At 40.4% G+C, this 23,367-nt stretch overlaps 1 protein-coding gene and 1 long non-coding RNA gene across 2 annotated transcripts in view; both read right to left on the minus strand.

The window, feature by feature from the left end:
- Window positions 1-23,367, minus strand: part of LOC145442722 (uncharacterized) — a 93,641-nt gene that overhangs the window by 33,366 nt on the left and 36,908 nt on the right. The gene's annotated exons all lie outside the window — the stretch shown is intronic.
- LOC145443433 (uncharacterized) lies at window positions 1,453-22,944 on the minus strand. The gene is made up of 13 exons (XM_080321399.1): window positions 21,124-22,944; window positions 20,553-20,693; window positions 20,347-20,486; window positions 19,232-19,629; window positions 18,618-19,169; window positions 18,373-18,549; window positions 18,099-18,308; window positions 14,921-15,088; window positions 13,662-14,156; window positions 11,975-12,072; window positions 3,982-4,205; window positions 3,618-3,644; window positions 1,453-2,997 (listed from the first exon to the last, which is right to left on the minus strand). Exons 5-13 carry the CDS (start codon window positions 18,701-18,703, stop codon window positions 1,864-1,866), a joined length of 2,619 nt encoding a protein of 872 aa, XP_080177525.1. The 5' UTR covers window positions 18,704-19,169; window positions 19,232-19,629; window positions 20,347-20,486; window positions 20,553-20,693; window positions 21,124-22,944; the 3' UTR covers window positions 1,453-1,863.

Below are 23,367 nucleotides of genomic sequence, written 5' to 3' on the forward strand. Positions count from 1 at the left end.
AATAAGACGTTGAATCTCTGAGCAGCGATCGGTTCAAAGATTTGCTGTTCGTATGCTTTTGGTCTAGCTTCAGAATACACAGTGCTAGCAGCGTCATAACCATGTCCCCTTAAAAAGAACTTGAGCAGATGGCTTGGGCTACTCTGTTGAACTACCCTACTTACTTGCCTGATTACGTTCGTCTGGAGCATGATAATTCGGTTGATTTAATTTGTAACTCATATTTTGATAGATCTTGCCTATATAATTGGGATGATAGGTTTCATGTGTGGTTGCATATTGCAGCAACAAATTCATTATGGCACAAACTCTGCATATTGCGTTTTCTCCGGCGACGAAACAGACATACTTTTCAGTCGATTCTTCATTGTACATTGTGTGTTTTGTTCAGATAAAAATATGATGTGACGATTATTATTGATTCAGCAATGCATTCATCTTCAACTTTTCGATTCTCAGATTGTTTTGAAAAACACATAATTTAAGAATTGTGACCGAAGGTATGAAATGATTTGTACCTAAATGCAAATAAAGATGACGAATCTACATAACTCGGTTCGGATTTTCCAAGAATACAGCATTGAAAGTTGGAGATGCCCATCTAAAATCATAACTGTTGTCTAAAATGATTTATTTCCGCTTCAATGTTCTGGGATATTAACCAAACGAAACCTCTTCAAAATCTGGGGTCTTGAGGTCGGGCTAATATTGCGCCAGCAATAACACGAAGAAGTAGTATAGTACGAATAGAACTTGATCAGTATCATGATGAGAAATATTATAGCAAATATAAATGAAGTCGCTGCAATAATTAGCTATTTATAACGCATTTTATCAATATTTTTAAAAAGGCTTTCGCGAGCTGTAGTTTGCCCACCACTGCTGTAAGCTGTCCAAGTTAGCAAATCTGGTTTAATACTAAAGAGGAACGAAGTAGAAGTAGTCTTAAAATGGAAACATTTGAGTAAGTAGCGTAAATAGGCAGAACATACCTGTGTAGTCAGAAAGAGTACCACGTTACTGACAACGTATGTCGACGGATGGGGCATTAGGTGCTCGCCCACCCTTAGTCGGGAATTTCTGGATCCCGATATTAACATTAATGACAGAAGCGTGATCCGTACATCTTTAATATGACATTGTAAAAGAAAACCTGCATTTCCATTGTCCATATCGTTGCCGTCGCGTTGAGCATAATAGATTCACGGCACTATTTGGCACAATATTATGTTTGGCACCCATCTAGTAGGCCAGTAGGCCAGTACAACCCGGTGAAGGGGCATGTACTTTCGCGTGTCGTGGCATGGCGAAAATCGACATCTTAGCGACGCAATTCTTTATGAGTACTGTTCTACCGTCACAATGCTGAATAAATGATAATATCGTTATCCAGCATATGTCTATCGAAAATTGAGATTAATAAGTACTTCCGCGTAAATAATCCCCAAGACAGCAAATATCGAACATATATTTATATATTTATACGTCTCATCACAACTGCACTGTTGCGTTTCACTCTGGTCACCATCAGTAACAAGTCTGCGTCATCAACACAGATAAAGTAGAATATGCACATACAGTCCAGAGTTTTGAGAAAAAATAGACCGACATCAGAAATGTAGCTATTCACAGAAGCGAAGACATCAAAGCTAAACCGTTGTCCGTAAGTGACGCGGGACCAAATAACTGTGGGTCTCACTGCTATTGGCCTATAACTTTTGAATCAAAACGTCCCAAGCCTTAGAAAGCCGTGCTCGTCCCGTGGGTTTGACACCGCTGGTCTATAATTTCAGGCCCCGAAGCCTGCGTCGTTACATATTCCGCATTTTTGTGAAAATATCGACGATGCCTTATTTTCAAAGGCTATAAATCGGTGAGGGAGAGACCAGCTCTGTTCCACCTTTCTCGTATTAATTGCCAAGTCGGTGTACCAGTATATGCGCTTTTAGTAGGCCTACCGTCTTGATTCAGAACAGGGGTTCGCACCAGTCGCTTTCCCGCTATCGTAAGATCGTGCATGATTGACATGCATTCTTCTAACGAATTCGGCTTCCCTGAGAACGCTCCTTCCAAGCAGAACAGCAGTCTGGTGTACAGTAAGTTGAACTGATTGTTTAGCAAATGAACTTCTGATCCTTTAACAGAGTCAGTTTCTTTTGGATTGGAGAGCATCGGCCATACGCCGTCGCTATAAAATGGTATTGCGTCTCCAGAGTAACAATGCAGCTGATTGGGTAGTGTGGAACAGGAATACAGCGTGGATTTGTCAAAGCATATATGATTAGGAACATATGAAGTTGAAGACTTAATTAGCCGCCGGCCATGGACTATCTCCCGAAACCTGTAGTAATGTGACAGTTCGTACCCATCATCTTGACCCCATAAACTGCCATATGTATCAATTTGTGTTCCAATAGGGAAGTACTCAGATCCACTTTCTCCTTGGTAAATAACCTCCAAAATTGCTTCTAACGCCGATTTTAGATCAGTTACCTCGAATAGTGATGGCGTGAATGTATTTTCAATTCCTTTCTTTGTAGCAAACGCTGATGCGCTGGTGTGGAAAGCATCGTCCACTTTCTTGATATTTAGTATGGAATCGCGCCTCTTGTGATACCAATGCGACATATTCAACTGATACCATTTGTTCCCTTGAAATATCGTTCTTTCATTTCTTTGTGGATTATTGAGGTTTCTTATCTTAGCACATGATTCGAGAGCGATAAGTTTTAGTGATATCAAAGAATATAATCCACCGACAGACTTCGTGTCTGTTACAGTCATGACGTCGATGATGTCATTCGCGTTTTCTAGCAAAGACGACCAATATTCATGTGAGCTTGGAAACCAGTCTTTTAGCTGTCTACCGTTGAGATATAAGGTGAAGTGTGTATCGTTGGTATCACTTTCTCTGATCGATTTCCTCGTCTTTTTGTTAATTGAACTTGTATTTTTCGCATACAACAGGATCCATATTGACCCCAACTTGTTTATAACCTGCAAAACGTCATTAGCTTTAATGCTGTGAAAAATCGAGTACATGAGTGATTTGATTCTGAATCCAGTATTAGGCGTCCAGTCGAATGGAGGATAACTGACGTCATAAGAGTATATGCTTGATCAGGAAAGTTCAAATATATAACTTCCACGAGACCGTAAATAATATAATACTATTTATATATCACATTGTATATTATTTGGTATTTTGTCGACCATGCGAATTTGATCGAACTTTGTTAAAATGATGCTGGTTGATCACGAATTAGCAGAATGTCATTTATCCACTAACGTACGTAGTTTTGCTACTTGATTTTTCGTACTCTGAGATGTGACCATTTGAGGTTTGCAGCCATCCACAGTGACAATAGTATCGCAATTCCAATTGCCGTTGATAAATTAACTCCTTAGTGGCAAGGAATATATATTGAGTAGTCCTCAATGACGATAATCATTGTTTTCACCTGTTGAGTTTTACGGCCCGGTGGTTTTTCGATGCCCGAAAAGATTTGATCTACTGACCCGATCGAAAAGGGTTCGAGAGCTACTTGCACGTCTGGTAACAATTGATAACCGGGTCATGTGGCGAGTATCTTTGGAAAGGCGGGTTATGCATTTACGTCAATCAATTGCACTGATCCACCGACCTGAAATAAAGGTCATATTCAGATTTGTTATGGATTGTTGCAGGATAGTAATATAACAAAACGATATAGCGCTGCAGAATTGAACAAGTAGGCTACGTAACGATGCGATTTGGTCTGCCTACAGATATAAACAACTTAATCGAAATAAATCAAATCATAAGTGAAATAAAGCAGAGTTATAAATCATCTGTGTCTCCGTACGCCGTCTTTTGCACTCTATTTGTTCTTATTCTAATATGTCGAGCGTCGTGTGGATTAAAATGTTGCGATTGATTCTGAGATATTTAGGCGGGAAAACTGTGAATACACACACTCTTCGCTAAGACGGTGGACTTACCGCATTCAGAACATTCACGGCGAGCGTCATGTGAAGCATTTTTTCGACGAAAACTGTTTGCAAAAGGTCGGCTATTTCTTGGTTCCTTCCGAATTCCGTTTTGAGACTGAACCAGGCGGTCATGTACATCGGAATCGTTGAGAGATGTAGCATAACCGCGTGTCGTAACAAACTCCTGACTTCTTCGACGCCTTCCTTCAGAGTTGAAGCAGAGCATTGCTGATCTGTTGGAAGTGGATAGCTTCGCTGAGTTACGGTATTATTCTCATAGCCTAATATTGCAAATATTGGAGTATTTGGTTGTATTAAGTCTGCAGATTTAAAGTAATCTAGGCTATAACCTAGGCTATAGATCCATCCAAGAAACAAAATGACAAAGTCTGGAACACATGAAGATGCCATCTTGGCGAGACTGAAGAAGATGGACAGTAAACTGGAAGATACGCTCAGTGAAGTCAAAGGTTTGACACAGCTGAATATAACACTGCAAAAGCAATATGAAATATTGCAATCTGAGCTTGATAAGACCAACCTAGAGGTTAGGAAACTAAAGGAAGAGAACAAGGAACTCCGGAAAGAGATCGAAACTTGCAAGACTGGGATGGAATTCATGAATGCAGAATTTGAGAGCAACAAAGAAAATCTAAAACTAGCCTCGCAAGAAACCATGCTCAAGGAACACGACAAATTTGAATCAACTATGAGTATCCTGAACAAAAAAATATCTGGCCTAGTACGCACCAATGACAACCTGGAGCAGCAATCTCGAAACAACAACCTGGAATTTCATGGTGTTCCCTACTCCAAAAAAGAAGATCTGCCGGAGACCATCATGAAAATAGCTAACGCCTTGAAAGCTGACATCACTGCGCCACAGATTGTGCACTGCTATAGAGTGCGCTTCAAAAATCCAGACAAAACAGGACCCATTGTAGCTAAATTCTCTTCGGACCAACCAAAAAAAGAATTCCTCAAAGTGAGAAAGGGCAAAAAGGATATCAAGGACTTCGGTGTTGAAGGAATGGAACAACTCTTCCTACACGAAAATTTAACAAATTACAGAAGAGATGTCTTCTTTGAAGCGCGAGCTGCGAAAAAAGAAAAAAGCTTCAAATACCTCTGGACTGCAAATGGGAATATCTACATGAAAAAGAACGATGGCGCACCCAGAATCCACATTGAGTCAAAGGATGACCTCAATAAACTCAAATAGAAGCTGCTATACTGCTCTCTCACTGCAACCGCAACCCACACTAAAAAATGGCTCAAAACTTTTTCAACATGAGCAACTGCAGATCTATCAATTCAACGAATAGTAGTGACATCCCATCATCTCAAGGAATTTTACTTGCACACTTAAACACAAGATCCCTCCAAGCTCATCTAGATGAAATTCCCCCCCTGTTTGAGATGTTTAATTGCTCACCAACCATCATCGGAATCTCTGAGACCAAGTTGAAAGAACATCCAACAACTAATGTTAACCTGACAGGTTTCAACTTTTTACACTCGCCATCTAAAACGAACGCTGGAGGTGTTGGACTATACATCAACGAAGGTGTGAGATATGACATGATGCCCGACGTAAAATTTGAAACCGAAGGCGTAGAATATATATTTGTCAGAGTGCATGTACAAAAAGCTCTCACAGTGGCAGTCATCTACAAACACCCAGGAACAAAGCAAGAGACTTTTCTTGACGAATTCTCAAATATACTGGAAACGCTAACGGCAGCTAACATACAAATATTTATTATGGGAGACATAAATATTGATTTGCTGAAGACCAACAACTTCAACACAAGGTACAGTGAAATGCTCGATTCTTATGGAATAGCTCAGATAATTACTGAACCCACAAGAATAGCTGACCAATCCAAAACTCTACTAGATCACTTCTACTGCAACACTCATCAATATCACCTGTCCCCTTTTGTGCTCCAACACAGTATGACTGATCACTATCCCATCATCTGCCACATGAAATTGGTCCTGCCACAATGTGCTAAAGAATTTGAATCTCGAACGCCCTTGAACCCACGCGGTATTGAGGAGTATATTGAAATTGTCAGCAATACCTTCAACAACTACAAAATTCCTCCACTCACAATTGACAACTACAATCGCCACTTTGAAAAATTTATTGAGGAACTGCGGGCAGCCCTCGACACATCTTTCCCAATTAGGAAAGTCAACCGCAATGCAAGGCGCTTGAAATCGAAACCCTGGATTGGTCATTACATACTAGTTGCGATCAAAACAAGGGATTGGATGCATAAGCACTACTATCTGCAAGGCACAAGCGAAGGCAAAAAAGTGTACAAAAAATATGCAAACCAAGTGACGCATATGAAAGAAAATGCCAAAAAGGCATACTTCCAAAAAAGACTCGAAGAGTGCTCCAAGGATCCCAAGAACACATGGAAAACCATTGGAGAAATTATCAACCTAACTAAAGGTAATGCTCCCAAGAGTGCTGCTGACATCGAGCTACTCGAGAATGGCAGCATGATCAAAGACCAGCTTGCAGTAGCAGAAAAGTTCAATCAGTATTTTTGCAACATTGGTCCGGATCTTGCAGCTTCAATACCAAGCTCCTCCGATGACTTTCTCTCATACTTGAGTCCTGGCCCTCAGAAATCCATTTTTCTTGAGCCGACAAGTGAAGGAGACGTTGCCATCATACTATCTGAAATGAAAAGTAGCAAAGCAGTAGGACCCGATCTCATCCCAACGCACTTTCTGAAGCTAGTCTTTAATATTATTGGTGATGTTATATGCATTTTCTTTAATGAGTCGATACGTCTGGGCATTTTCCCAGATGCACTGAAAACTGCCAGAGTAATGCCAGTGTTTAAGAAAGGCTGTAAAAAGCTAATTTCTAACTACCGACCAATATCTGTTCTGCCAAATCTTGCCACGGTTTTTGAAAAACTGATTGACTGCCGACTCAAAAATTTTTTTGAATTGAATGCAGTACTGTCTCCGACCCAGCATGGATTCAGATCAAACCACAACACCAACCATGCAATACTATCAATTGTAACGGACTATTACAAAACCATCAAGCAAAAAAAAAGTGGCTGCAGCATTTTTATCGACCTCCGCAAAGCTTTCGACACAGTTATCCACAGAATCTTAAGATACAAGCTAAAACACTATGGAATCAGGGGTATTGCAGCAACTCTACTTGAAAGCTACCTGGCAAATCGCAAACAATTTGTTAAACTGGGGACATTAAGATCGACTACCAGAGATATAACTTGTGGAGTCCCACAAGGCTCAGTCCTTGGACCGACTTTTTTCCTCATTTATATTAACGACATTGTTAATGCATCTTTATTCCGCACAACCCTATTTGCTGATGATACTCACCTCTTCATAACCTCCAACACTGGCAATGATTTGCATACATCCGTGAATAGGGAACTCCCAAAAGTGTCGAGATGGCTCCGAGCAAACAAACTAAGCTTGAATGCAGATAAGACCGAGATGCTCCTTTTAAATAATGCCAATAATAGTTTCACTGTGAACATCAATCATAAACAAATCTCCATATGTGACTCAGCAAAATATCTCGGTGTCACTATTGATGCTAAAATGTCTTGGAAGCAGCATATTGAATGCACAATATCAAAACTAGCTCGGTGTGTGGGAATAATGACCCGTCTGCAATCTTTGGTTTCCAGATCAATACTACGAACCATATATTTTTCTCTTTTCCACTCTCACCTGCAATATGGAATCGTAGTATGGGGAAGTGCATGCAAAACATTTCTGTGCAGAATTCGAACCCTGCAAAACCGTGCGATACGGCTGATCTCATCTGTACCTTTACGTACCAATTTATCGCCTTACTACCGTAAGCATCGAATTTTGCGAGTTGATGAGCTGTATCGCTTTGAAGTATCAAAAGTTGTTCACAAATATTTTTCCAATAGTCTGCCTCCTGTGTTTGATGACTTTTTCATACCTGCTAAAAATGTCCATTCCCAATACACGAGATCCTCGTCAAAGGGGAATATCTACTTACCCCCACCCAATAGCAACCTAACTAAGAGATCTATCGACTACTCGGGACCTATCATTTGGAATGCATTACCGCCACATATCCGTGAATTGCCTTATGATAGATTCAAAAAAGCCCTACTTGATCACCTCTTATCGTTACACTAACACTGTCGCCCTACCTCGACCAGACATTGCTTCATTGATCATTTGCTACCATCGTTTAATTTTTCTTCTATTTTATTTTTTTTAACTACTGTAACTTTTTTTTACAGCCAGACTGTTTAGAGCAGTGGTTCTCAACCTTTTTTGACACGCCCCCCCCCCCCTTGGAGATGGTCAAAAAACTCGCGCCCCCCCTGACCCCCCTTGCATTTATCGTCATGATAATCGCCGCAATGAACGATCTGGACGCAAAATTCCTACGGTAAACTGTCCATATCCATTCCCGGTGAACTCCGGACTATTCTACTTTTCACAATGGCCTATTGTACGCACCGAAATCGCGAGTGGCAATGTTATGAATGGCTGCCGAGAGGTGCATATTGTCGCGCGGTGCGCGAAAATTTTTCAGGGCCGCGAACGAATTGCTATTTCTTGCCACTTCCCATTCCGACTCAGATTCAGAAGGGCGCTACTGCATTAAAATTGAAAAATGAAGTCTTGTTGAATTGCGCGGAGGGCGAAGAAAATTTCAAGATTAATTAAAATCTCTCGAAAATGCGGGAGTGAATTCGTAATTGCAATTTGCATGTCTACGGCCGCCAACACATACTAATTGAATTAGGCGTCGACGGCCGCTCAAATTCCCTTCTACGGCTGCAGGCTGCCACCCCTGATCTAATAGTATACATAAGGTATATGTTACGCCAATTTTGAATCTGCATTCCAGTTGTTGAGTCTTTTATATTGCTGACAAATTTCTTCAAACTTGTTTGGAAATAACAAAAAAACATGGAACAAGACATCCATTAATTAATTTCAATGTAGGTCACCCTGAGACTAATCCTGATGCTGGTAGTGAGTACAGAGAGCAAGGCGTCGTTCTGTCCTGCCAGGCTAAATTTGATCAGTTTTCGAAATGAATTTATTGTGTTGATTTATAGCCTAATTGGGGGCGAAACCGGGCAACCTATGTTGCATCTCAGTCTGTCTTAGGCAGTGCAGTTCGCAAGCTACTAACAAGAGCTGCCCAGCGCGACAAGCTTTAGGCTACTGTCAAAGCTATGAAGCAATGAATGACTTACAAGTGGGAATTGCTCTCTATATCTCCAAAGAATTTCAAAAATTTGCTCAGATGAAGTTGAAATCAGACTATACTCAGTTGAGCGCTGTTGCTAGAGTTTGTATTTTGCAAGCTTTCTTGAATATGGAACAAATTTCATCTTCATTAATCGTCTTCTCACAATGGATGTGAAACGCATGTTCAGACACGTACAATTTATACTGACTTGTCAATTTCTCGCGCCCCCCCCTATACTGACTTCGTCAATTTCTCGCGCCCCCCCTGAGAGCCTCCCGCGCCCCCCTGGTTTAGAGTCAAGTGTACCTGTTTGATGCTGGTGTGATCAGACTAGATGACCCTCACGGTCTTATCGATCATTCCTATCTAATACCGAATACTGTGCATGCATATTTTCTGTACCACCACCACTGCCGTGTGTTATGTATTTTGGTTTGATGAAAAATAAAGACTCTCTCTCTCTCTCTCAAAGATATAGACAAAGATTCCATTTGTTGTCGATATGAATCGCGGGAATGGTGTGGATTTCGTTTTGTAGAAAATGCATTATCACAAATTCGAATCGTTTCGTCAAAACCATGATATTCTATTCCGATTTGCTTACTGGTAATATTCGAACTAATAAATGAAAACGATGAGTTTGACTCATTCCTGTCATCGTTGTTTACCCATATAGAACCGAGATAATTTTCAAAAGTCGAGCCAGAATCCTAAAAGCATTGACTCTCAGCTCGTCAGTTATAGTAACTAATAAATAGGGCTGGGTATATTGAATCGACTATACTCCACTCTGAATTGATTAATATTTCTTATGATTCGAGTTGAATAGTGAGAAAAGATTTTACGAGTACTGAAATGATAGCTACATTCCACTGTACGACGGGAATTATAGCTTCGCAAAGGTGATGCCTTGAAATCGAATACGAAACATGTATAGTAGTGCGCTACGCACGTGAGAGGAAATGTCATTTCCGCTAAGCATGTTCATAAGTCCAGCCAAGTAGACAAGGTCGAAAAAATACTAATTAGCTTTATGTGGCGTGGAACTGATCGCTTAGAAGGCACATATTTGATTTTCAAATATCATCCATTCTCGTATGACCCATAATGCGCGATTAGGAATACAATCACTCAGGCATTCGATTTTCCAGCCCGACTTATCACATACCCACCAGAGTTGGATCAATTACATTATTTCAGTTCAATTACAATTACAATTACAATTACTCTCATGCATTTTTCAATTACATTACAATTACAATTACTCCACGCTAAAAATATCAAATTACAATTACAATTACAATTACTCCTTGAATGCTTCAATTACATTACAATTACAATTACAATTGCTGCTGTTGGACATGTAATTGAATAATCATAAATTCAACAGTGCTCCTTGACAACCGTAGCGTCGTATTTAACAACAATTCAAGTCTTGTTCAGATTGTGTAGTAATATATGCGTTTATGTGCGTACATAGTATGCTATGTAAGATGTCATTGTGACGTAATATAAGCGTGTTTTGTATGCTCGGTAATTATGGCTCATTTAATTGAAAATGTAAAATGTTATTTACCTAATTTCCTATGGGTTGGGATTAAGGATAGGGTGCAGTATGTCGTTGAAAAAGTATTATAATATATGCACGTGTTGGATTTGCGTATATAGTATATAATTAAAGAAATATTATTATTTTTTATCGAGGGACGTAGAAATTAGGATGAGGAGTAAAAACAAAACCGTGCTTTGTCAGATAAGACGTTATATAATATCCAGTGGTCTGGTTAGTTAGCCAGACGAAGTAACGATGCAGCATCGTGATCTGAAATCGTATTGTAGATTGCCAACCCACGGATAGATGCGCAAGATGTGAGTCACGGATGAATGCACCGACAAACGTACTGCAGAGCCGGCTAAAAGCAGCAAACTTTGTAGTCCTAGAGCTGGCGATCCATGCGTCCAAATTTGATGCATCTGGTCTTTATCGTAATCTATTGATGTACTAATTCCGAAAATACAAAATAAAATCTCGTCAGGGCAATGTAACTGCTTCAAGATAGTCGTTTAAGGCCGACTGTTCTGAAAAGTGGGAGCGCTGCAGCAGCATGACCACAACAATTAGCCTACTAATTACGCCCAGCGATTGTTCAGAACAATGCCGATTCCCAGACTTTCACGACTATTTTGAGATGGTACCATTGCCTGGAAATATACTTTTATTGCGGAATCAGTGCGACACTAGCTTTCGATTAGGACGATACATATCAAATTTCGACGCTTGGATCGCCAGCTATGAGACTATCAATTCTGCTGCTTTTAGCCGGCTCAGCAGTTCGCTTCTTGGCGTATTCAATCGTGAGTCACGTGTTGCAAATCCATCCGTTGGTTAGTGATCTAAAAATTGTATACAATGGCAGCCGAGGCCAGCATAGCGGTAAAAATTTAAAAAAAACTTCGCCCGTAAGGGCGCAGTCAAGGGCTTCCGCGAATGGATCCACCAAATTCCTTGTCGACATTTAAAGAGAATGCATTATAAGTCAATTATTTTATGTTGTGCTTGTCAGGTCTCAATAGCAATTTAATGTAATTGAAATTGTAATTGAGCAAAATTTTTGTCAAATTACAATTACAATTACACAAAATAAAAATGCTTCAATTACAATTACATTACAATTACATTGAAAAATGTAGTTAATTACATTCAATTACAATTACAAATTCCAATTGATCCAACTCTGATACCCACTGTGTATGATGATATTCTCCGCATGCCGCATTTGATCCAGTTTTTGATAAGCAGATGCTTTCCGGCCGATAGCTCTCTGCTTGTTGGCATGTACCTGTGAAATGAATAGCTGGTTGCTGCGTCTTCAAACAAATTATTTTGCGGTAGATAGATTACAATATAATTAGAGCTGATGATTCCAGTTGAGAAGTGTTAGATCAGTAGTTCCAAAAGTGGGTGCGAGCGCGAATTTGCGCTGGCCACTAAATGGGCGATTAGGGGGCGCTGGTTACAAATTGGGTGTTAGGAGGGCGCTGGGCAAATTAGGACGGTGGAGATTTAGAGGGCAACTGCAGCATAGTGTTGAAACGATTGATGAATAAAATAGCAAAATGTGCAGTAAAAACTGCAAAATCGGTTATGTCAAGGCAATTTATGGTCGATCCAGGCGACGGTCTGTTCAAGCGGCTGTCCCGCAAAATTCCATTGTTACTTAACAATATATTAGGGTCACCATATTTTGGAAATGTAAAAGAGGACACTTTTTCAAAATTTTAAAACGTGCAAAACCGGAGGAAAATCCTGAAAATGGCAATTTCTTCCCACCTCATGATCGATTCAGTTATTTCAGTGCAGATTTGATGTATCTAAGTCAAATTTTGCACTATATTTAACCAAAATTCTCAAAATAGAGGATAAAATCTTAAAAAAGAGGACATTTGTGCGTCCTCCAAGGACACTTTCCAAAAATAGGACAAATCCTTTTAAAAGAGGACGTGTGGTAAGCCTACAATATATATCCTGCCCATCAATGGACTGATTCAGCAGTCGGCAGAATCACCAGAAAGCGTGGTAAATTGTGTGGTGAGCACTACTATGTATTTGATCACTTATATTCAGGGTTGCCATACCGTCCTTATTTCTAAGATTTGTCCTTATTTTGAAGGGCCAGGTCTTAGAAAACGCAACCGTCCTTATTTCTAAGAAATGTCCTTGATTTCGACTTGCGTCCTTATTTTGTCTTATTTTCAACAACTACGGAACCTCAATCGTTTCCCTCTCGTATCTGTGATGCATTAAATTATGCTTTTGCGTCGGGAAAGTGTGGCCCGCGGCGCTATTCTGAGCGGCCTGCGAAAAGTTGCTTTGAATTCAAAACATAAAACCTACTTTTGAATGTTAATGTGTGGATTAAAACCACAGGCTGTAAAAACTGAACCGCAAATTCGTTTACTTTGAAGCTTGTTCATTAATATGCCGCGATTACACAACAAGTACAGTACAAGTGAAGTTAAACCTAGACCTGAGCTGTCATGAGATCCATGAGCCAGTTTTCAATAACGAGGAGTTGCTGGAACAGATTGTTTCTGGCAAAAACTATGGAATGTGATATGTCACAGCTCGTATAAATACAAAGTATGTACAAAAACGTGGTTTTAATGCTAATCTCATTTTTCGACGGTATTCATTTTTTGATCCATGACGATGGCAACCCTGCTTATATTGCTGCACAGTTAGGTGCGATGGCTTTATGGATAAACGGTGCGTTTTTCAACTTTCCGCATCTTGCCTACTGTGATGGGGTGACTGATACTCGAATGCTTGACTAGAAGCCAAATACTGGATTTCGAATCGGATCGCTCAGGTAAGCCTACTCTGTTCTGCCAAACCCTAAACTTCATATCAAATCCAGAGTTCCTTCACATGGCACTTGTGAAATCAGTATTAAACATTGCGTCGTACAACATCCTGGAGCGTTTTCTGATTTCGCCATACGAGTGAAGGTCGATGATGCCGTATTTCCACATAACCGGATATTGATTGTAGTACTGTAAAAATATACCTGTACTGGACTGAAAGTATGGAGCGGTGGTAATTTTTGAATTCTGACGTCTGTACCTTTTACATCGTTCCAGACTGGACATGGCTTCGTAGGCGTGACGCTGAATATGCGAACCACTGTCGAGAATCGATTGGTTTCGTACCCCGCCGAATACTGGACCTTGCCATGCGATAGCTTTGGTCCCTCGGAGTATGTCCACGTTTGATTGCCGATTCTGTACCTGAATACACTTGGGACAGTCGGTATTGACCGGCAGGCTACTTACCCGGCGAACCATTACTCTAATCTTCAAGCGTACAGCGCACCCCAAATTGTCGCCGAGCAGAAAAACGATCATGTACCATAGTACAAATCTCACACATTACTATGGAACACCGGCGCGCAAAATGATCTGTGCATCAACAACATATTTACTGCAAATGAATGGGACTTCTGCTGTATCAGTCTGGCGTTGTGACGTTCGAGCCACCCTTGCGGGCGTCTGAGACTGGCTCTTGGGAACACGTTGGGTTCGTGTGAGCCCAGGTCAAGAACCACAGATTTCGGCTATTGTGAAGAATACAGACGCGAAAGAGTTCGTCTTTTTATTACCCCTCGATTGACCACCTCTGATCTGCGTGTCATTTTCTAAGAGAACATTGAGCTCTGCTAACCACGAATATTCGAATGTACATTAGGGCTGTTCAAAAATAACCTTTTTCCTGGATTCCAGCCATTCACTGATTACATTGTCAGGTTACCCTAAAAAACGCTGCACACCAAATCTGTTCAATTCTGACAAGTGTACGACTCCGCAGATCCAATTAAAATTTGTAATTATTCAGGGAAAATTATAAAAAAATTCCAAGTTTTCTGTCATCCCGCTGAAATTGTTAAGCTGTCTTCGAAGACGATGCTAAACAAATTTGATTCAATTATAACTAGTAGAAGCGGAGTTCTTTTTGTTTTACGTTGATAATATTCGGATTATCCACCAATCAAAGATAATCCGATAATTTCAGTACTCGAAAATATGCATTCTCTATGTATTCGACTCGAATCATTTGAATTAATGCTCGATTCATATTCGGGTACTCGAATTCTTTCTCCCTGCGCTTGTCAGAATAATGCAACAACAAACCTGATGAATATCTTGAATGGATATATCTGACCATCGATTCCGCATCGTCTCACATTTCCCGGGTCGGACATTGCATATATTCGGACTGGAGCTATGCCAGATCGGTTCGTCAATACCATATGGTTGTCGGTCGAGAAAGATACTGAAGATGAAGGTGTTTCCAGCGACCTAGAAATAAGTCATACCGGATGTTTTTCGTCCTAGTGTGTAAGTGTATCCCGACTTGTACAAACTACTAGATGACCAAAATGCGCAACAAGAACAAGAATTCCAATCGTTTAAAACTAACAGGTAGAGCTAGAACTAACGTCAACTAACTCGATAGGTAGTTTGTAGAAAGCTGCGTGTAGCTATGAACTGTTGCAATCACGAACGTAACAGCACTTCGTCAGCTCCCCTCCCAAAACTTTGGTCTTGGCCCCCCAGACCCCCACAGGTTAGTCGTGTTTGCCGCGAGTTGTAACCGACATTTATTGTACAGTCTAACGTGACGCATTACTTCGCCCAAACGCGCCATAAGCGCGAAATTTTTTAACAAATCATGATTGAATCGGTCAATATCATCGGAAATTGCATATATGTTGCTATCAATTTTTTATCCTCCCTGCTCACGTAATCAGATTTCCCGGTAGAGCTGAATGAGGTGTCTTGGAAACTGTAAGGCCCGTGAATAATATTTAAACAGATTCGGGCGGTATAATAACTTCATTACATGAGGCTGATACCAGTGTTGGGATGACTCGAGTCACCTTTTTCGTATGACTTGACTTGACTCTAGTCCCTTTGCTAAAATGACTTGACTTTACTCGGCTAAATGTGGATTGACTCGTGACTCGGAGCAAAATTCACGAGTCAATTTTAAGGCATCAAGTAATCGGTGTCGATAACAATCGCTGTTTCTTCCATATGTTCGGATTGTTCGCGAAACGCTGGTGTAAACCGTGAAAGCGACCAACCATTCAATGATCGTGTGTTTCACCGAGCCTCCATTGTTCTTACATAAATAGAATGACCACAAACGCAGTGACTTAAGCTTACAGCTTACGTAGTCGTAAACTGCCAGTGAAGTAATTTAATAGCATAATATTCATTTCTGTTTTCTGTACTTATACCTAGGCCAAACCTCTTGTTTTATTGAAATTGAATTCGAATATAGTTTATATAGGGGAGATGTGGTACCGATGGATCACTGGGACCGAAAATTCTTGAAAAATTCTCCATGATAATTCCATGATTACACTCCGTGAAATTGTCTGCTATTACATGCTGACAGAATCTTTCCTCACATGCAAAAAATTCGACCTGTGTGAGTTATGGGGTCTGTGACGAATGATTTACGTTTTAGGGGGTGTAAAGTAAATTTGGATCGACATTTGCATTTTTCTATATCACCTTTCAGACTAACAAAACCGCCATAATTTTTGATGTGAAGTATAGGGCTTGTATTAGGCTATATAATGGCACATATTTTTCGAATCAATACCATCCTCGAGTGGACTATTTTCAAGTCAATTACAATATTTATAGGGGTGGGGGACCTATGGTACCATAGCTAAATCGAGCCAAATAGATGGACCAACTAATCACTTAACAATAGAAACTCGCCTACATATATATAGGCTGTAAATCATAGTTACCTGTGCTATTTTATCGTTATTACGAGGTATTTGAAAGTCAAAATGTCGATTTGCGTGTAATATGTATGTGGCATTAATTTTGTAAGTTTAGGCGTAAATCAAAACATGATTTTATACCAACATTTGAGTTGATATAATCTATTTTATTCTTGAAGGTCGCGACGAAACATTCTTCATTGGCTTGCTGTAGCTTAGCTTATCGTACTCAACGAAACAAGTTAACAAATCTGAGTTTTTGAGCGTATGTCTCATAGGTCCCATGGTCGTGTGCCCGTGGGGACCGATGACACGTTCGAGCAACAAATTTTAAACGTTTATAAATATTTTATGAAAAGGCGGATATTCATGTAAATGTCCGCGATAGATAGAGCTTGTATCGTAGTGTTGAGACAGCAAAAGATCTGCTATTCTCGGTTGAAGATTTGACGGCCAGAGATCATTTTGCATTTTTTGATCCATCGGTACCACCTCCCCTACTCCTCAACCATTGGCGCAGGCTCGAATTTTATCATATCAATATGTGAATGGAAATTGTATTGCATCTTGCCAATTCGTTTCTCTATTTTGGCTGATAACTATAAACTGAGGATATGCAATTACTTACGGGTAATTTAGCAGCAGTTCTACGTATATGTGAGCGATACAGCGCCTTCTTGCGTGTATATTTAAGTCTATATTCATTCATCGGTTCAGAATCAATAACCACATCAATCTGTATTTCAGACAGCCAGCATGACGTAATCATGCCTCATACTTCGATAAGACAAGGATAAGACTTGTAACTTGACTTGAATCGACTTGACTCGAGTCACCTCCAAAAATCAAGTGACTTGACTTGACTCGAGTCACTTTCGAAAATCGTTTGACTTGACTCGAGTCAAAACATGCACTGACTCGTGACTCGAAGGTAGTGATTTGATCCCAACACTGGTGATACGTGACCTCCTGTCTGCTATGTCAAAGATATTGAAATCGCTTAAACGTACCAAGCTAAAAGACACACACGATTTCAAGTTGATATTTCTTCAATGGCAAATAAATTTTTTTTGCTGGTAGTCATTTGTGCTGTGGGGGTTCGGATTGCCAGGACAGGAACATTCGCCACCAGTCATTTAGGCACCTATGGACAATGCCTATGTATATATATCGAAGTTTTCGGTCAGGATAAGGGCAGTCCATTTCGGCCCAGGTTTTCCCGCCGCCGATCGTTCTGGCACACTTCTTGGAGTCGCATGTTGCATGGCTTGAAAGTGTATAGGTCTTTGTGCGACGGGGCGTGGTAATGAGCGACGCCGAAATGCCCATTTGTATAAATCAAGCGTATTTTTTCTGGGGGGTGTACCCTATAATCCAGACATTTTGGGACCACTAAATCGCGCATAGCGCAAAAAATCTTTGGTAAAGTTGCATAGATTTCCAAAAAAATCTATATTTTATGCTAATTTACGAAATAATTTTGTGCCCCCATCGAGCTCGCCCCCCCCCCCAATTGGGGGGTTTGAGGTGCGGCAGTTACGGTCCTGGTTGCAATCATAACGTACCTGTTGCAGCTTTGCAGGAAACATATGTTATTCGCCAGTTCTCCTACGATCGGATATAAATTTACTTGTGCATTTCTGACTGGCTTTCCGTACGAAGAAACAAATACATGATTGTGAAACGCTTCACCAACGTCCAGACGCGTTACTGCGGAATTTATCAAGTTATAGTTGATACCAAACGGATATTCAGCGAGATATATCACTCCTTTTCTATAAAATAATGATAAATAGGTAATACCCGCCGTGCTTCAGTGATTAACACCCAGAATTATACTCATTTATAATCTCGATTCGGGATTTCAACATTAACTTCATGGTGAAGGGACTGATCTCAGATAGGTCAATATCAACAATTCCTCCGAAGATTCGGTACCAATCTTCTGAAGACCCGATGCTATTTGAAACTTGCCCTCCCGTTGTTATCATTGTCCACAATGTCCACTCGTCATTTCTAAACAGATGATAGCTATACACTACAGTGTATTTAATTTTTATAAATGTTACATTCTAATTTCTTACGGTCGTGCTCTTGGTTGCATCGCCAAATCTAGCTGTCCTAGTTCGCCCGACATTATTATTCCGCTTGGATCTCTCGAAAATGACATCGACAAGTCAGCGGACAATACTTTGCTTTCTTTGTCCAAATAAAACGGTGCCGAATCGAGATTTTTTGACGCCGTCAAAGCGCCCAACTGAAATATTCTTCAGCGGATATCATGGTAGGGTCGTCGTCTGATGTAATGCCTAAACAGTGTGATATGACGTTTGTGGGGTTGATGTGATGATTGTGTCCAACAGACATCGTATAAGAAGAACTTCATTTATTTTAAATGCTAAAAGATAGGAAGGTGTTACATAACAGAATTTGATCCAAATATTGTTCAATATTCACTGCTAAACTGTTATTCTAAAAATCAGCATACGAATAACAACTTGCCAAATGTCCCGCTGATTCTTCCCATGAGCGTGGATTCAGAATATGAATCGATAGTAAACGAGATTGATAATTCTTTCGCGCTTCCAAAGAGAGATTCGTAATAGCTGTCGTACCACGTCACGTTCTTTAATTTGCTGAGATTTTAGTAACGTAAGGACCAAAGCTACGGTTCACAAACCACGCATCCTTACCTAACCTTTTGTACCTCGCCATATCGGGAGAATTATCATTTGTGTGACCCTGGAATCCGAATTGTACCTTGTGATATGACGCGGGCTGAAATTCACCTTCAAATATGCCTGGTACGCTCACTCCCAACCCGTATATTTCAGAAGATGTTTGCCAATCAACGTCTATCGCCACCATTACACCACGTGTAGTCTCCTAAATTATACAAACATAGTGTTGAACATTTCAATTGCTATCGGACAAGTTCTTACCCCGTACCGACCAACCGACTATGGGGTCGTCGAGACTACATCGTTTTGGGCCGAAACAGATTGATGTTACATTTGTATCAACGAAGTACACGTGATTCGTGCCGTCGGGATTGTAGTTTTCACCGGCCCGCTCATAATACACGTGAGTTTCACTCTGAATAGATACACTCCCTTGCAGACTTGTACAAACTACTTGATTTTTAAAACTAGCAAAAGGAACTAGAACTAGAACTACTCACTTTTCAAAAGTCTCAACTAAAATCAGAACTAACGGCCTTTAAAAATCCGCAATTAACTTTAAAAAAACTATATTCAACTTTTATTTGATCGGAAGCGGATTCACTTTCCACGTGAACATCATTGCAAGTTTGAAACGGGAGGGATCATCACTCCTAAACCTTATCCTGTCTACGCCACTGTTAGTACCGATGACTCTGAGCTAGCGATGACTGCAAGAAAATCAAAAAGCAGAATGCCGGTATCACCATTCATGTCAAACAACGACACGTATTTCTAGTTATTCGGCAACTAATTTTTTTATATACACAACTATAGAACTAGAAATATTCCCTTTTTAAAACTCCAAATTATAACTAAAACTAACGACATTTAAAATGCCGCAATTTACTAACACAATTAACTTAATTTAATTCTGAAGCAACTGATTACTTTTTATTTCATTGGGATCGAGTTGCAAAGCAACTAATGTCTATTATACGTAACTCGGACTCAAACTATTCATATTTAAAAATCATCAACTAGAATTTGAACTAATCGACAACCCGTCAACTAACTATATTCGTAGTTTGTATAAGTCTGCACACTTGATATCAACATGTTTGTAAGCGCCGTCAAATAGTTTGTATTTTACCACTTTCTTCAGGACGATATTCTGGCCTGATTGTTCCGACGGGTAAAAGTCCTTGTGGTAGGAGCATCGGAAATTATTTACGGTGTTCGCGTCGACAAGCAAGTTGCCAGTGAAGTGGATTCTGGGCCAGCCAAGATAACCTTCAATTTGTCACAAAATCAACTTCCTTCTGTGAAGGGGTATCATTCGTTTGTTGGTTTACAAACCTGGACAAAACCTCACGAAACAATGCTTCGACTGCGAGTCGTTTTCGTTGCATTTTCTCTGGTGGCAATAGAGTTTGCGTCTTATTCTATTACCACTCCCGCATGTCACACTGCATGCCGACCACAGAGTCCACTCGTCTTCTGTACTTCAACGTATTGAATTAGGTACATTGTGAAATGATATATTCGTAGGAAATGAGATACCCTCAAGATTAGGTGCCGCTTATTAGCGATAAGGCAGTATAAAATTAAATAGTATATTATATTGAAATAAAATATTTTCGGCTGACACTCATCAGGGATAGTCGCCAGCAACTGGTAGAGAATGGAAAGGAACATTGTAGGCCTATATCAACAATCGTATCACCAGTATAATAATTCGAATAAACGAGGAGAAAAGATGGCTTAAGATCTGCGGACTGTTTGCATGCCGTTGACGTATTTGGAGTTACGATTGTTGATGAAGAAAGTTATAATCGCATCTCTTAACCGAATTTATTCACTACTTTGAATGTATTGTACATGCGTTCCATAAATCATAAGCCATAAACCATGACCTTGTATCACTCACCAGATAACGCCAATTTCCAAAGCAGTGACGAAGCAAACAGGAATAACACAGCTGTAACAACGAACGCAGCCTCCATGGCTACCTGTGGGTCTAAATTAAGTAAGTAAACACCATGCCCTATCCATTTCAGCTGACAGGAAGAGGAAGTAATTCTGCCCGCGATATATTTCCATCCCGTCTCTTTCCTCCATGTTTATAGGTAAGCACATGAAGCATGCATGAAGCATAATTGTAATTTTGCTTTCGTATGGGATTACATTGTCTTTTCAAACACGAAGTTTTAATGCCATGCTTCTTTTCTCGCCAATGATTCGTGATCACCGTGCTCCCTTCTTTTCAATATATCGCTATAACCAAGAATGTTTGGAACATCCTTTTGAATTTACAGTATCTGATCTCACAAGGCATCCTATCCGGTTGGATTGAGTAGAAATGAATCGTTTTGAAGCAATATGATCTTTTTTGTGAACCGTGAATGTGGAATTGCAGATACAACAAAAGCCACAACAGCGTCTTTAATACAACTAATAGCAAGGGATTTGTAACGCCCTGGTAAGGAAAATGTGTTGCCGTTCCCCTGCTTCTAGAATGCTCGCTTTGTCCGTGGCCTACATTTTAGGTTCCACGTGTATCGGAGTTGGGTTTGGTTCTATAAGTAGAGTGGTCCAGTCAGGGCCGTAACAGCACTTCGTCAGCCCCCCCCCAAAAAAAAACGTTGGTCTTGGGCCCCTCATAGGGTGATAAACCGGACTTCTGGGGGCTCTCTCCTTGTCTCCTCGCGCTCTTTGGGCCTACTTGTCATCTATATTTGGTGCCCGTTTAGTGGGCCTCCCGCTCTCGCCTACATGCGCGGAGCGCGAAAAATTTCAATAATTCATGATTGAATCAGTCAGTATCATCGGAGATTGCAGATATATTGCTATCAAATTTTATCCCCTATCTGCTGACGTATTCAGATTTACCGGTAGAGCTGAGTGAGATGTATTTAAAAAGGTAGGACCCCTCAATAATAATTAAACATCTTCGGGCGTATACCCGTTGACAGGAACGAAACAGCATTTCGTCAGGTCCCAAAAAACTTGGGTCTTGGGCTCCCATAGGGTGATAAACCGACCCCGGTAACCGACCGACCCCCTCATTCATCTTGTTGATCGCTTTTGCCACGAAATCAGCCGTACTGTTTAGTGTTCAGTGAGCCAGCGCGAGGCGCTAAAATTTTCGATAATTAATGATAAATCGGTCAATAAGATCGGGAATTGCATATATATTGATATCAATTTCTTGTCCTCTCTGCTCACTTTATCAGATTTACCGGTAGAGCTGAGTGAGGTGTCTTGGAAACTGTAAGGCCCGTAAATGATAATTAAACATCTTCGGCGGGCGGACCCGTTGGTATGACGTCGTTACATGATGTTATTTCGTGACGTCCTGTCTGCTATATCAAAAAAATATAGAATCGGGAAAACGTACTAAACTAAAAGACGCACACGATTTCAAATTGGTTTTTCTTCACTGGCATATAATTTTTCCCCGCGGGATGGAATTCGTCTTCTGAGGTTCAGATTGCCAAGACAGGAACATTCGGCGCCAGTCATTTAAGCGCCTAGGCTATGGACAATTAAAGCTATATGTATTTTGTATATATAACGAAGTTTTCGTCAGCGTAAGGGCAGTCCTTTTCGGCCACGGTTTTTACGTTGCCGATCGTTCTGGCACACTTCTCGGAGTCGCATGTAATATGCCCTAAATCGTTATATGTCTTGGTGGGTCGTGTCGCGGTATTGGCCAACGCTGATATGTCCATTTCTAAAAATCTTTCGGGATCTTTTCTTGGGGGAATTGTACCCAAAAATCATGATATTTTGCACCTTGAAAATTTTTTTAAAAGTTGCATAAATTTTCAAAAAATATAATTTTTCAAAAATTTTCAAAAAAATATAATTTATGCTAATTCACCAAAAAATTTTGGGCCCAATTCGAGCTCGCCCCCCCCCGAATTGGGGGTTTTGGGGTGCGGCAGTTACGGTCCTGGGTCCAGTAGGAAGGGGCCTGGGAGTACCAAGGCTACGGGAGTGATGGCATGTGTTTTTGCTTATTGTGTGGGTGAAGTAGGTTGTGTCGGTCGCTGTGTTGAATATAATGTTATGATTATGCCAATATACTTGTTAAATCATACGGACTTGTCTAGCTGGTGTGAAAAATCACGAAAAGGAATGATTTTAAACCCAAAAATACTATTAAGCT

The sequence above is a fragment of the Botryllus schlosseri genome, chromosome 7 (genome assembly GCF_051294905.1).
Source record: "Botryllus schlosseri isolate E-star chromosome 7, Bs_hap1, whole genome shotgun sequence".
Taxonomy (NCBI): Eukaryota; Metazoa; Chordata; class Ascidiacea; order Stolidobranchia; family Styelidae; genus Botryllus; species Botryllus schlosseri.